The 14,255-nt window shown below is 38.3% G+C and overlaps 1 protein-coding gene across 1 annotated transcript in view; it reads left to right on the plus strand.

Moving 5' to 3' along the window:
• The first annotated feature begins 228 nt into the window (after positions 1-228).
• Positions 229-14,255, plus strand: part of FLT3 (fms related receptor tyrosine kinase 3) — an 83,244-nt gene continuing 69,217 nt past the window's right edge. Inside the window, exon 1 of the mRNA XM_004435287.3 lies at positions 229-302. Coding sequence (XP_004435344.2) covers positions 260-302 — 43 coding nt within the window. The 5' untranslated portion in view covers positions 229-259. The remainder of the gene's footprint in view (positions 303-14,255) is intronic.

Below are 14,255 nucleotides of genomic sequence, written 5' to 3' on the forward strand. Positions count from 1 at the left end.
CCACGGCGGGCACGTGGGCTCGGCCGCAGCGCTGCGCCAGGCACCGGCTCCCCGGCTCGGCCCAACCTCTCCGCTCCCGCCTCGGCCCCTGGCGGTGGGGAGAGGGATCCTCCCCCCTTCCACTTTGCACCAGTCCGAGGGAATTTGCGGTCGGTGACGCGCATCCTTAAGCGAGCCACCTGCAGCGCGGGGCGCGCCGCTCTGGGCGGCATCGCAGGGCTGGGCCGGCGCGGCCTGGGGACCCCGGGCTCCGGAGGCCATGCCGGCGTTGGCGCGCCGTGGCGGCCGGCTGCCGCTGCTCGGTAAGGCCCTGCTCGCCCGCTCGCAGCCCCGCAGCCCCCGGCGCGGCCCTCGGCCCCCATCCCGCACTGTGGACCCGGGCGCGCGCCTTCTCCGTCCCCGCCGCCTCGCTCCTCCCCGCGCTCGCTCCTTCCCTCGCTCCCGCGCCCCTCCCCTCATTCGCGCCCTCCCGACTCGCCCAGAACTTGCCCGAGGCCCCTGCTCGTCCCACCCCACGTCCTGCTAGCCTGGTTCTCTATCGTTGCTGTTCGGGCTCGGGCCGCGGTCCCGAACGGCGGCCCGGACTCCGCGGGCGGCCTCGCCGAAGCGGGGCCCGGGGCCCGGGGCGGCACCGCCCGCCTGCCGTCCCCGCTCACTCGGCCCGCGCGCTCTGCGCCCCGAGGTTGGCGCCAGGTGCCGGACCTCGCCTCGCCCGACCCTGCATACCGTAGACTCCTGGGTGGCGTCTAGAACTCTTCTTTTGAGGTTTTGATTTATGGAGTGAACTTTGATGGGGAAATGCGCCCGCGTTCTCCCCCAAAGCGAGTCATCCTGAATAACGACCCTCACCCCGGCCGAATTTCGCTTGGATCAAAGAAAAGTTACTTTGGAAATGTTATGCAAACAGGATTTACATATTAAAATACTGGCTGCCCCTTCCGCCTAGACTCGATTTTTATCCTGGCATTAAATCCCAAGAGATTTTGCAAGGACTCGGAGGACTGTACCCAAATAATCTACTGGGTACCATAGTTGTTACTGCAAAAAAAAAAAAAAAAAAAAAAAAAAGGATCTCTATTAGATCCAGTTCTTTTATTGGAAAGATGAAAGGGTTGATTAGAATTTGGGGTGAAGGAGACAAAGTTCAGGGAGCCCGGGAGTCTCAGGTCCCTGTCCTAGTTCTGCAACCTTGGGACCGGCACTCACTGCCCCTGCCTCGGTGTCCTCCTCTGTCCAGTGAGGGCATCCGGCTGTGTCTCCACCAGCTCCAAAATTCCTGTGGTAAATAGAGAAAATATTTGCAATATCGATGTGCGGGAATTATTTCCAATAGTTTTTGTTACAAATAGTTCGGAAATATAGAGTAAGAAATGTAGGGGGAAAATGAGTGGGAAAACAAGACATTTTGCATTTCTTAAACTTTATCTTTACTAGTTGGTAAATAGGTCCATTTCAAATGTATGGTACAATATGTTTTTCAGAGTCTATTAATACAATAAAGTTAGCTTTCTGTTATGTATGACATTAAGTAGTAAGTGAATTTTTCAGTAGCATACAAAAGCTTTCTAAAAGTATAAAAATCAGTACTTGCAACTATATTTAAGCTGCATTTGAATTCTTTTATATTTAGGAATGATGTCAGAAATTTCTACATCTCTTCAGATTTTTCTTGAAGTATAATTTGTATACAGCAAATATGCACACATCTTAATACAACTCCATTACTTTTTACATATGTGTATACCCACATAACCATTATCAGATCAAGATATAGAGCAATTCTAGCTACACTCCCCCTTAGTCGATACCCGCCAAAGGTAGCCACCATTCTGACTTCTATTACCATAGTTTTGCCTGTTTTTGAACTTCATGTAAACCAGACCATCACTATGTACTCTTTTATGTCCATCTTCTTTCACTCAATGTTGTGATTATGAGATTCAACCTTGTTCTCAGCAGCAGTGGTTTTTTTTTTTTAATTGTTGGGTGCTATTCTTTAGTATGAATATACTATTCAATTTTTCCATTCTATTGTTGAAGAACATATAGGTTGCATCCAATTTTGTGTCATTATGAATAATACTGCTGTGAACATTCTTTTACATGTTTTTTTGGCAGACATAACCACCCATTTCTCTTAGGATTATACCCATGAGTACAATTCCTGGATCACAGGGGAAGGCATATGTTCAGTTTTGATAGATCCTGTCAGTTTTCCAAAGTGGTTATACCAATTTACATTCCCGCTGGCAGTGTATGGAAGTTCCAGTTCCTCACATCTTTGCCAATACTTGGTATTACTGATTTTCTTGAGTAAACAAGCATAAAGCGAGAAGCTTAAGAATGAGGACTTTAAAATGTTTAAAAGCTTTAAATTCCTTGAATTATAAGATGCAAGCCCCATTTCCCTTATATTGTGAGCTCTACCTTTCATGAATAATGATGAAGCGTTCTGAGTAGTATTTAAAGAGTGGAAACATATTCTCCATGGCCTTAATTGCATTCAGTGATGATATTGGCTAGGAGGAGGAGAATTTCAATATTTCCGTAACTATGATAATACCTCGTTCACTGGTGTCAGAAAATTCATATTCAGAGCCTTGGATTACACATTTCAGTTGCCATCCTTTGCCCTGTTGCTTATCTTACTTTATTTACCTTCTTGTATACTGCTAGACTAAGGGGGAATGGTTCAGGAGGAGGTGGAGGGAAGGGATGCTAGGTAAAGATTGTTTTGGATTGAATAGGACACTAGACCTGGTGACCTGATGTTAAGGTCTCCTTCGATTTTAAAAGTCTAGTTCTAATCTTTGCCATCATCCAAGTATAGATTGCCTATTCATTTCTTCTTAGGTACTTCACGTCTATCTATAGCAAATTATCCTCCTAGGCTTGCTTGTGAACTACTTGCCTTCCATTAAAGAATAACTCTACTTTTTATAACTAAAAAGGCACTTTCAGTAACTTAGTTATCAGTAAAGATTTTGTTGTTATTGAATTCTTCTGTTGTTTAACTAAAAAAATACCAGGTAATGAGACATTAAATGTGGGAGAGAAGATCTGCCCATATTCCAGGGAAGACTTCAGATAAGAAAAATGAAGAGGAAGCATATATGAGAAAGAAAAAAATTTTTATTTGAAAAACTGTGGTTGAATATTTATTTCTGTGCTAGACACAGGGGTACAAAGATGAAAGAGATGGGGATGGGGGAACTTACATATAAATAGCTAATTACATTGTGTTTAAGAAATCCAAGCTCATGGTCTTTGCCTTTCCCCAGGAAAAGCATTTCAACACAAAGCTTGCTTTCAGTTAAACCTTCCAACACAGTTATTATAATCACTAAATATCTATAGATGAAAAATAGCATGCTTCAATGAAGGGAGCTTCAACCAGGTCAGAATAGGAATCCCAGATTTTTTGTCCCCTAAAACTGCTTAAACATGGATATACTGAATTTAATAGTTGTGGGAAAGAAACTGCTCTTCTATTTAAAATAAAACAAACAGACTGTTTCAGAGTTAAATATGACCATCTTTTATGTCTTGTGAAGAAGTAATTTTCTACATGGTTCTTTGAACAAACTTGTTGACTACATTTTCCTCCCAAAGAGCATTCCTGCTCACCTGAGAAGCCCACAGGATGGCTCAGCTTCATCCCTTTCTTCACAGTTCTTTTTGTTTCTCTCCTCTTGTCATTCTCTAATGAAACTCAGAAAGCAGTGCGACAAGAGCCCTTATCGATAAATTCAATGTTCTAGATTACAATCTTGCTGACTTCCCGAATACCCACCAGATATTGCCTTAATCTTTGGGTAAAGATTCTGATTTGACAAAAAGCAGATAATCTCAGAAGTATTGTATTTTATCATTTTTCTTGATTTTAAGAGGAGCTTGCAGAGAATAAGAGTAAGAATTTGGAGAGAGGAAGTTGAAGGGCTGAAAATTAGCTTAGCTGCTTTATAATTTGCTTCGGTTGGTCTTGGTACTGTGCTCTATCCTTCATCTACTCTGAAATAGCACATTCTTATGAATCTCACAGTAGGTGTTTGAGTAGAGCTTTTTGGTTTTCATCAGATGACTTTGTGATCTTAAGATTTTTAGCCTGACTTCCAACAAAAGTTTAGCCACTTCTCAGGTAGCCATAGTTATGTGGCTGAAGATTTTTCTGTCTTTTTGGGGTCTATGAGCTTTATATCTAGATGGTTTAATTACCTTTGGTTGATACCTTCTATTTCTATATCATCAGTGGTCCTCAAGTGATGAAAGCTTTTGTTGAACTCGCTGATGGTCGTTAATTTGAATCATGCAACTCTGTTTTATGGGTACCAACACATGTGGAGGAAATTTAAAAATAATATAAAGTGCACACACACACTGTTCTTTTGTGGCTAGAGGAATTGCATAAGATCTTAAAAGAGGAACTATTGTTATTTTTTAGGTTAAACAGTAAAAATATTTTTTCACTGCTGTCATTATAAGGTCAATTGGTAGCCAAGAATCCTCTAAGGAATTATTTACAGTCTACACTAAAACTGGATATTGTCATTATTTCTTTAAATGACTGTGTTTTGATTAAGATATCCACTGAATTCAGTCTTCAAATACTTTGCTATTTGAGTTACGATGTTCCTAATGTTAGAGATTCAGTTCTTGGGGGCAATGTGGAGAGATATGTTAGGGCTAACAACACAGTCAGGAAACATGTGTTCTCTACTCTGGCATGGAATTTCTCTGCACTCAAGTTCCTCATTTGTAAAAAGGAGATAAGCAGTATCTTACCCCTTCATCAGATAATACCTGTAAAGTACAGCTGCATTTCTTGTTAGGTGCTTTGCAGAAAGAGCTGTCTAAAATCTGAAGAAATCATTAGGATTTAGAGTCACAGGACTTTTCTCCCTCTCTCCCGCCCGTCCTAGACACTTGTGAGCGCTGTCTATGTCCAAGACTTGTGTGACGTGCCACATAGTGCTGGCTCCTGCCCTCTAAGAGCTCAAAGTCTAATGTTGGGGGTGTCAGCAAGAAAGGGTCAGGCATACAAAAGGAAAATTGCATTGCAATTTATAAATATGCACAGAGGTTGAGCCTCTAGCCCTCACAGAAAATAAGACAAGGCTTCCAAGAGGAGGTGAAGCCAGAGCCATGACTAGAAAGATAAGTAAGAGTTGACAGGGAAAGGAGAGGATCAGAACATTCCAGGCAAAAAGGACAGCAAAGAACAAGGTACAGAGATAGAAACATGGAAGAGATGGAAAACTCTTACATTCCGGGTTGCTAGAGCACAGTGGATAAGGCCTCCAGGATTAGAGTAACTATCATTTAAAAAGTTGTAACTCAGAAAGTTGTTTGAAGACTGTTCAATAGAGAGTTTTAAAAAATTCAAGGTTGCCAGAGGCACAGTGTGTAATGTGTAAGGAGTGTTTTGGTGATGTGGTAAGGGACTTCGACTTGATCATGTAGACCAGGAGACTCTGGATGGAATTCAGGGGGTCCATGGTATCCCTTAGGGTGCATGTGCATTGTGCACACGCACATGCATGGTATTTTTATTTTTTTGGAGAGAGGATTAATTGTGTTCATCAGATTTTCTTTTTTTTTTTTTTAATTTTTTGTTTATTGCAGTAACATTGGTTTATAACATTGTAAAAATTTCAGGTGTACATCATTGTACTTCTATTTCTGCATAGATTACATCATGTTCACCACCAAAATACTAATTACAACCCATCACCACGCACGTGTACCCAATTATCCCTTTCACCCTCCTCCCTCCCCCCTTCCCCTCTGGTAACCACCAATCCAATCTCTGTCTCTATGTGTTTGTTTATTGTTGTTATTATCTACTACTTAATGAAGGAAATCATGCGGTATTTGACCTTCTCCCTCTGACTTATTTCACTTTGCATTATACCCTCAATGTCCATCCATGATGTCACAAATGGCTGCATTTCATCGTTTCTTATGGCTGAGTAGTATTCCATTGTGTATATATACCACATCTTCTTTATCCATTCGTCCCTTGATGGGCACTTAAGTTGCTTCCAAGTCTTGGCTATTGTGAATAACGCTGCAATGAACACATGGGTGCATGTACCTTTACAAATTGGTGTTTTCAAGTTCTTTGGATAAATACCCAGCAGTGGGATGGCTGGATCATATGGTAGTTCTATCCTTGATTTTTTGAGGAATCTCCATACTGTTTTCCATAGTGGCTGCACCAGTTTGCACTCTCACCAGCAGTGTATGAGAGTTCCCTTCTCTCCACATCCTCTCCAACACATGTTGTTTCCTGTCTTGTTAATTATAGCCATTCTGACGGGCGTCAGGTGATATCTCATTGTAGTTTTGATTTGCATTTCCCTGATAGTTAATGATTTTGAACATCTTTTCATGTGTCTGTTGGCCATCTGTATATCTTCTTTGGAGAAATGTCTGTTCAGGTCCTTTGCCCATTTTTTAATTGGGTTGGTAGTTTTTTTGTTGGTAAGATGCATGAGTTCTTTATATATTTTGGAGATTAAGCCCTTATCAGAAGTATGGTTTGCAAATATCTTCTCCCAATTGTTAGGTTGTCTTTTCGTTTTGTTGATGATTTCCTTTGCTGTGCAGAAGCTTTTTAGTTTGATGTAGTCCCATTTGTTTATTTTTTCTATTGTTTCTCTTGCCCGGTCAGACGTGGCGTTTGAGAAGATGTTGCTAAGACTGATGTCGAAGAGCGTACTGCCTATGTTTTCTTCTAGAAGTTTCACAGTTTCAGGTCTTACATTCAAGTCTTTAATCCATTTGGAGTTAATTTTTGTGTATGGTGTAAGGTAAGGGTCTACTTTCATTTTTTTGCATATGGCTATCCAGTTTTCCCAACACCATTTGTTGAAGAGACTTTCTTTTCCCCATTGTATGTTCTTGGCTCCTTTGTCAAAGAGTAGCTGTCCATAGATGTGTGGGTTTATTTCTGGGCTTTCGATTCTATTCCATTGATCTGTGTGTCTGTTTTTGTGCCAGTACCATGCTGTTTTGGTTACTACAGCTTTGTAGTATATTTTGAAATCAGGGAGTGTGATACCTCCAGCTTTGTTCTTTTTTCTCAGGATTCCTTTAGCTATTCGGGGTCTTTTGTTGTTCCATATAAATTTTAGGATTCTTTGTTCTATTTCTGTGAAAAGATTTTCAAAGGGGTCTGTGACTCCAGAAAGGGTGAGGACCATTGCTGTAGGTTGTTGAGAGGTTTTAAGCAGAGGAGTGACACGCTCTGGTAGTATTTTAGAAAGACAATTCTGGTGTCGGCATGGAGGATGGATGTCAGGCCGACAGGATCATGGCAGGGAGGCCAGCTAGGAAGGCATTAGCAGTAGTCCAGGCGAGAGACGATGAGGGCTTGAATAAGGGCAATGATAATAGAGATGCAGAGCTGTGGATAGAATTGGAAATTGGCAAGAGGATAAAATGTCAAGGCTTGGCAACTGCCAGGATAATGGGAAATGAGGGAGAGAGAGGACTCAAAAATGACTTCTGCGTTTCTGGCTTTGGTGACAGTGGATGTGTTACCACTAACTGAGAAAGAGAGAAGATAGAGGTGGCAGTAGGTTTAGGAAAGAAAAAGTGGAGTTCAGTCTGGGTTTAAGGTTCCAGGGGGGCCATCCAGATACATAGCTGTACACAGAGGAGGTATGAATTTGGAACTCAGGAGCAAATAGATGGTAATTAAAATCATGAGACTTTACAGAAAAAGAGCATAGAATGGAGTGGAGAGGATAAGACCTTAGAGCTACCCAGTTCTAAGAAAAAACACACTCATGTATGTCTCCTCTCTACTCACACTGAATACTTCTGGCACTTCTGGCCACAAAATGTGTGTGTGTGTGTGTGTGTGTGTGTTTCCCCACACCAAGCAATTCTCAGACACCAGCTGAGTGTCCTACAATTTATTTCAATTCTGACATTATCTTCCTGGAGATAGCATCAGATCCCACAGGCTAAGAATTCAGGATCCCCCTGCCCCCACTTCAGACACCAATTGCAAGTCGAGGTTGTCGCCTGAGCTTCTGTCCACAGGCTGAAAATCAGAGGTTCCCATGACCCTCTCTTCAAGTTTGATTAATTTGCTAGAGCAGCTCACAGAACTCAGGAAACATTTTACTTACTAGATTATCAGTTTATTATGAAAGGATATAACTCAAGAACAGCCAGATGGAAGAGATGCGTTAGGGCAGGTATGTGGGAAGGGATGTGGAACTTCCATGCCCTCTCTAGGCAGCCACTCTCCCAGCAACTCTTCATATTCACCGACCTAGAAGCTCATCAAATCTCTCTGTTGGAGAATTTTTGTAGAGTTTAATCTGTAGCCCCTGCCTTTTCCCAGTGGTCAATGGCTGGGGCTGAAACCTCCCACCCTCTAATCACTTGGTTTTTCTGATGATCAGCCCCATCCTGAGGCTTTCTAGGGGCCCCACCCTAAGTCACCTCATTAATGTAAACTCAGGTGTGCTCAAAAGGGACCCCTTTTAAGTAACAAAAGACACTCCATCACTCAGGAAATCCTAAGGGTTTTAGAAGCTTTGTGCCAGGAATGGGACTAAGACTAACTATATATTTATTATACCACACCAGTCTACTGCTCTCTTTCACCAGATAAAGAAAAGGGGGCCCAAAGAGGTTAAATGACTTGCTGAAATTCAAGGTTATCAAAATGGGTAACTCAGAAGAGAGACTTGGAACTCAGGTCTCCAAGTCTTAGCCAGTTCTCTTTGCCTCATAGGACACCTTACTTGGAGGATTTGAAAATGAGGTGCCCTGAATTTCTCTGATTTGTTTTATAATGTCTAAATCCATCACACTTTCAGTGGAGTAGATTTTACTTTTACCTAAAATTTATTTTAAATTGATGCCAAATTTTTTTCTCCACCAAACCTCACCCCCACCCCAGTCCTGTCCCTTCAAAGTAGACCACTTAGGGAGCCATTTTCCGATTCCAAAGGTGTCCTCCTTGCTCAGAATGTTTTTGAAACTGGACTCTAGGAAATGCCACTAGGGTTTTGGAATGCATTCTCAGAAAAAACCTTAATATTGATGATAGCAAATTCTTTCTTTGACTTCTTTAAAAGTCAGGTTTATTGAGGTACAACTTTTCATATAGTAAATTTCACACTTTTTAGTGTATGGTTCCATGCATTTAACTAACACATACAGTCACATAACTGCTACCACTACCAAGTTATAGAATATTTCCATTCCCCGTAAAACTTCCCTTATGCCCATTTGTAGTCAACCCCAGTGCCCATCCCCAACCCCTGACAACCAGTAATCTCTTTTCCATCCCTATCATTTTTCCTTTTCCAGAATGTCATATAAGTGGAATTTTATATTTTTTTATTTTATATTAAAAAATTTTATATTATATATTTTATATTAAAATTTATTTTATATTATATTTATTATATTATAAAATATGTAGCCTTTTGAGTCTGTTTCTTTCACATAGCGTAATTATTTGAGATTCATCCATGTTGTTATGTATATCAGTACTTTCTTCCTTTCTATGGCTGAGTAGTATTCCATTGTATGGATGTGTCACAGTTTGTTTATCCATTAACCATCATTTGTTTGCTTTTAGTTTCTGGCAATTATGAATAAAGCAGCTATAATATTTGAATATAGATTTTGGTGAGAGCATAGGTTTTAATTTCTCTTGGATAAATACCTAGGAGTGGAATTGTATTGCTGGATTGTGTGCTTAGTGAATGTTCAACTTTATAAGAAACTGCCAGTTTTTCAGAGTGAAATTACTATTTTTCATCCCCACAAACAATGTATGAGAGTTGTAGTTACTCAGCATCATTATCAGCACTTGGTATGGTCAGTTTTTTGTTTTTGTTTTTTAACCACTCTAATAAGGGTGTAGCAATATCTCATTGTAGTTTTAATTTGCATTTTTCTAATCACTAATGATGCTGATCGTCTCTTTGTATGCTTAATTGCCATCCTGTATTTTGTTTGGTGAAGTGTCTCCTAAAATCTTTTGCCCATGTTTTTATTAGGATGTTTGTTTTCTTATTATTAGGTTTTAAGTGTTCTTTGTGTATTCTGGGTATAAGTCCTTTATCAGATATGTGTTGTGGAGATATTTTTATCCCAGTCTATGGCTTATCTTTTCATTTTTTTAGTGGTATCTTTTGAAGAGCATAAGTTATTATTTTTTTTTTTCTTTTGATACTTTTTTTCCCAGTAACTTTATTGAGATAATAATGGTTTATAACATTGTGAAAATTCGGTTGTACGTATTGTTTATCATTTTCTGAGTAGACTTCATCGTGGTCACCCCAAGTAGTCTAATTATTAGATTTTGATGAAGTCCACTAGTGGAAAAAAATTAGCCTTAGGCAAAATACTGCTCTGGTCCCACCTAACCAAGCTTAAAAGCAAGACCTGAAAGGAACAAAGCGTTTACAATGAACTTAACTGCGTCCCAGAAAAAAGTTCGAGAATATTTAACAGACTACAAAAACATCTGACACCAGGTAAATTCACAATGTCTGGCATCCAATTACAGGTTAACAGACAAACAGAGAATAAAAATTCATCCCGTAATAAGGAGAAAAATCAATCATCCAAAAGGGACCCAAAAGTGATATAGAATATAGAATTAGTAGGCAACAATATTAAAATAGGTGTTATAACTCTATTCCATATATTCCTGAAGCTAGAGGAAAGACTGTGCCTGTTAAGCAGGGACATAGTAGATATAAAAAGTCACACAAATTGAACTTCTAGAAATCAAAATTACAATTACACTGGATGGGATTGGTAGCAGATTAGACATTGCAGAAGAAAAGATTAGTTAACTTGAAGACATAGCAATAGAAGCTATCCAAAATGAACAGATTAAAAAAATGAAATAAAATGAACAGAGAATGAGTTACAGGAGAACTTTGGGTGGTCAAATATACATGTAAGTCTGTGAATGTATCTTTTTTCTCTGCATGCTTTTAGGATTTTTTTTTTTTTTTTATCATTGGCTTTAACCAATTTGATTATAAAGTACCTTTTGTAGTTTTCTTCCTGAGTCATGTGCTTGGGTTTTGTTGGGCTTCTTGGATCTGTAGGTTTATCATTTATATCAGATTTCGAAAATTTTCCTCCATTATTTCATCCAATATTTTTTCTGCCTTCTTTTCCCCCATTCTCTCCTTAAAAGACTCTAATTACATGTATACTTGGCCACCCAAAGTGAGTATACTTTTTTTATTGTTTAACTTTAAAAGATAATTGACTGTTTAAAGCAAAAATAAAAACAGTGACTTGTTGGGTTTATAACTTATGTAGAAGTACAATGTATGACAGCAATAGCACAAAGCCCAGGAGGGATGAAATGGAAATATACTATTGTAAGGTTCTTATATTATACACTTAAAAGTAGACTGTGCACTTAAAAGTAGACTGTGTTACAATGAAGATGTGTACAGTCATGCATCACTTAACGACTGAGATACGTTCTGAGAAATGCACTGTTAGGCAATTTCATAACAATCATATGATGTGCGAACATCATAAACTGTACTTACACAAGGCTAGATGGTATAGCCTACTACACACCTAGGCTATATGGTACTAATCTTATGGGACCACCGTCATATATACAGTTTGTTGACTGAAATGTCCTTATGTGGCACATGACTGTACTATAAACCTTAAAGCAACTGCTAAAATAACAAAACAAAGCATTATAGCTAATAATCCAAGAAAAGAGATGAAGTGGAATAATGAGAAATACTCAATTATTCCCAAAGAACGCAGAAAAAGAGGAAAAGGGAATAAAGAACAGATGGGATGGGGGGAGGGAGGAGGGCGAAAGGGAATAGAGCACATGTGTATGGTGAAGGATGGTAATTAGTCTTTAGGTGGTGAACATGATATAGTCTACACCGAAATGGAAATATAATGATGTACACCTAAAATTTATATAATGTTATAAACCAATGTTACCTCAATTAAAAAAAAAGAACAGAGGGGACAAATAGAAAACAAAGAATTATATGGTGAGTTTAAACCTAATCATATATAATAATCTCATTAAATTTGAATGATCTATATATCACAATTAAAAGGCAGAGGTTGGCAGACTTGGTTAAAAAAAAGCTAGACCCAACTATATGGTGCATAAATGAAACCAACTTTGGATATGAAGACACAAATAAGTTAAAAGTAAAAGGATGGGGAAAAAACATCCTATGCAAACACTAATCAAAAGAAAGCTGGAGAGGCTAAAATATCAGACAAACTATATTTCAGAGCAAAGAAGCATATTACTAGGAACAAAGAGTCATTTTATAATGCTATAAGACTTGATTCATCAAAAGGACATACAAATCCTATACATTTATGCATCTAATAACAGAGCTTGAAAATAAATGGAGCAAAATCTGATTGAACTGTAAGGAGAAATGGACACATCCACAATTATATACAGAGAGTTCAAAACTCCTTCTTCAAGAATTGACAGAAGATGGAGAAAGAAATCAGTAAGATATAGAAGACCTGAACAACAATGTCCACCAAACTGACCTAATTCATGATTATAAAATATTTCACTCAACAACTACTGAATATACATTCTTCTCAAGTGCACACAATATGCTTATCAAGTTAGACCATTTTCTGGACCATAAAACAAGCTTCAATAAATGTTAAAAGATTCAAGACATACAAAGTATATCCTGTGGTTATGATGGTATTAAATTAGAAATTAACAACAGAAAGATATCTGGAAAATTGTCAAATATTTGGAAACCAAATAACATATTTCTAAATAATCCATGGGTCAAAGAAGAAACAAAACGATAAATGAGAATGTATATTAAACTGAATGAAAATAAAACTCAATAAGAATTTGTGGGATGGCCCTAAAGCAGTACTTAAGAGGAAATTTATAGTATTGAATTATTAATTAGTAAATGATTAGTAGCATTCAATCATAATGCTACAAATTAAACTAGTAAAGATCAAATCAATGATCTTGAATTCAAGCACAAGCAAGCAGGGAAAAATAACAAATTAAACCCCATGTCAGCAAAAGAAAGGAAACAAACATGATCAGAGTGAAAATCAATGAAATAGAAAACAAAACAAAACAAAAAATGGAGAAAACCAATTCAGCTAAGAGCAATAAAGATCAATAAAATTGCTAAACCTGTAGCCAAACTGATAAGGAAAAAAAGAGAGAAGACACAAATTTCCAATATCAAGAATAAGAGAGGCAACATCACTATAGAATCTATAGTTATTAAAAAGGATAATATGGAAATATTATTAACAACTTTATGCCTGTACTTTGACAGCTTCCATTTAATGGAAAAAATTTCTTGAAAGACACCACCAAAGCTCACCCAAGAAAAATTGATAACCTAAATAATGCTATGTCTGTTAAAGAAATTGAATTTGTGGTTAAAAATGTTCCCACAATGGAAACTACTGGAGCAGATGGCTTCACTGTGGAATCCACCAAATATTTAAAGAGGAAATACCAGTTCTGCACAAACTCTTCCAGAAAATTTAAGAGAATATAACACTTCTCAACTCATTCTGTGAGGCCAGCTTTACTCTGATGCCAAAACCAGACAAAGATGTTAAAAGCAGAAAACAAAAACAAATCTACAGACCAATAATTGCCAGGAATATAAGTCAAAAATTCTTAGTGATACTTTAACAAATTGAATTTAACGATACATAAAAAAGATGATACATTGTATCCAACTGGTGTTTATTCCAGGAAGGCAAGGTTGGTTAACATTTGCGAATCAGTCAATGTGTTCACCATATTAGCAGAACAAAAAAGAAAAGCTGCTAAAAAACAAAAACAAACCTGTATGATCATCTCAATAGATACAGAAGAAGCATTTCACAAAATTCAGCATCCACTTCTGGTAAAATTTCCCAGCAAACTAGGAATAGAAATGATTCTCCTTAAACTAAGTAAGAGCATCTATGAAAAACCTTTAGCTAACATCATAGTTAATGTCAAATGGCTAAATATTTTCTCGTGAGATCAGAAATAAGTCATGGTTGTCCATTTTCACTACTTGTCTTCAATATTGTACTGGAGAGTCTAGCCTGTGTAATAAGGCAATGAAAAGAAATGAAAGGCATCCAGATGGGAAAGGAAGAAGTAAAACTGTCTTTATTTGCAGATGACATGATCATCAATGTAGAAAATCCTATGGAACCTACAAAAAAGTAACTACAACTAATAAGTAAGTTCTGTA

This window comes from Ceratotherium simum, chromosome 10 (assembly GCF_057802395.1).
Source record: "Ceratotherium simum simum isolate JZ-2026a chromosome 10, ASM5780239v1, whole genome shotgun sequence".
Lineage (NCBI taxonomy): Eukaryota > Metazoa > Chordata > Mammalia > Perissodactyla > Rhinocerotidae > Ceratotherium > Ceratotherium simum.